This window comes from Bison bison, unplaced genomic scaffold (genome assembly GCF_000754665.1).
Source record: "Bison bison bison isolate TAMUID 2011002044 unplaced genomic scaffold, Bison_UMD1.0 scf7180017845514, whole genome shotgun sequence".
Lineage (NCBI taxonomy): Eukaryota > Metazoa > Chordata > Mammalia > Artiodactyla > Bovidae > Bison > Bison bison.
The window spans coordinates 6,255-7,565 of NW_011476087.1; the positions used below are offsets into that span (position 1 = coordinate 6,255).

At 58.7% G+C, this 1,311-nt stretch overlaps 1 protein-coding gene across 1 annotated transcript in view; it reads right to left on the reverse strand.

Annotated features, from left to right (window-relative positions):
• Window positions 1-1,311, reverse strand: part of LOC104985295 (rod cGMP-specific 3',5'-cyclic phosphodiesterase subunit beta-like) — a gene marked incomplete at its 3' end in the record, with an annotated part of 10,794 nt that overhangs the window by 5,828 nt on the left and 3,655 nt on the right. Inside the window, exons 6-7 of the mRNA XM_010835382.1 lie at window positions 1,169-1,234; window positions 585-731 (exon numbers count right to left, since the gene is read on the reverse strand). Of these exons, the coding sequence (XP_010833684.1) occupies window positions 585-731; window positions 1,169-1,234 (213 nt within the window). The remainder of the gene's footprint in view (window positions 1-584; window positions 732-1,168; window positions 1,235-1,311) is intronic.

Consider the following 1,311-nt stretch of genomic DNA (forward strand, 5'->3'; position numbering starts at 1 on the left):
CTGCCAAACCTCAGGTCGGGAAAGGACCCCAGGCGAGGGGCCTGGGATACTTTAGAAGAAAATGTCCATTTCAGCCGTGGGCGTCTGAGTGGGGCAGGATGTGTGGGCACCGGGGCACACAGTGGTGGAGAAAGAGGCGGTTGGTTGCTGAAGGTCCAGAGGCTTAGGGGCAGCAGGAGGGTGAGCCTTCTCCGGACGGGCAGTTGAGTTTGGATGATAGAACCCGGGCTCAACCACCGCTTCCACAGCCGTTTTTAGGGCCAGAAATTATCTGGAATTCTTGCGTTCTGTTAGTATTTTCTATAATGTGTTTATGTGTGTTTTCCCTTAGTTTTTACCCCTGCTGCTGCCCCGTGATGTGTGTGATCAGACTGCCTGCAGCCCCGTGGTATCACGCTCTCCGTCCGTCCGTCTGTCCAGCCACGTAGGCTCCACACACTTGCCGTGTGTGTTTTGCCAGCCCACACTGTCCATTCTGTGCGGACATGGCTTGCCCCCAGACTTCCTGCGGGAACTGGGATCCGGATCATCTCTCTGTGACCTCCTGGGAAATCTGGGACCCTGGATCACAAATGAGCCCTCACCTCCTGGGGGATCTGGAACTTTCGAACCACACCCAGCTCATAGTACATCTGGATACCGCATTTGACCAGCTCCAGTTCCGTGCACTCCAGGTCCGAGAAGTGGAACTCATAGATGTCGAACTTGGCGGGCCCCGGCAGCACTTCCTTCTGTGGGAGGGAAGGTGGGGCTGAGGGGCAGGCCCGCCGGAGCCCCGCCTGCTCCTCAGCTTCTCTCAGGGATCCTCTGTCCAGCCTCAGACACGCCAGGTGTCTCAACTTTGGCTGCAGCCTGAGGTGCTCTCAGCCCCTCCTGGTTCAACCCTTTCCTCTCCCCTTCTCCCGCCAGTGGCCCAGCAGCAAGAATTTGCCCGCTGGGCAAGTGAAGTTGTGAGGGAAATACAGATACACACATGCGTGGGCACACGCAGATATAGGCAAGGACCTGTGAATATACAGGCAGGTGGAAGGATACACGGACGCACACGATCACAGGGATGGGCGGGCGTATTCAGCACAGACACCGCAGGACCTCCCTCTGCCACCTGGGGTGGCACCTCCCCTCGCTCAGGGCTCCTCGGGCCCCCGGGGCGGGGCCAGACTCTGACCAAGATTTTCCCCAGCTCGTCCTCCTCGCAGTCGGCAGGCTCCTTCCCGAGGCGTTCTCTGGTTGGCTGGGAGAGAAGACGTGCTATGAGACGGTGATGGCGTCAACTGTACCCTTCGTGGCTGTGGGACTGAGTGATCCCTG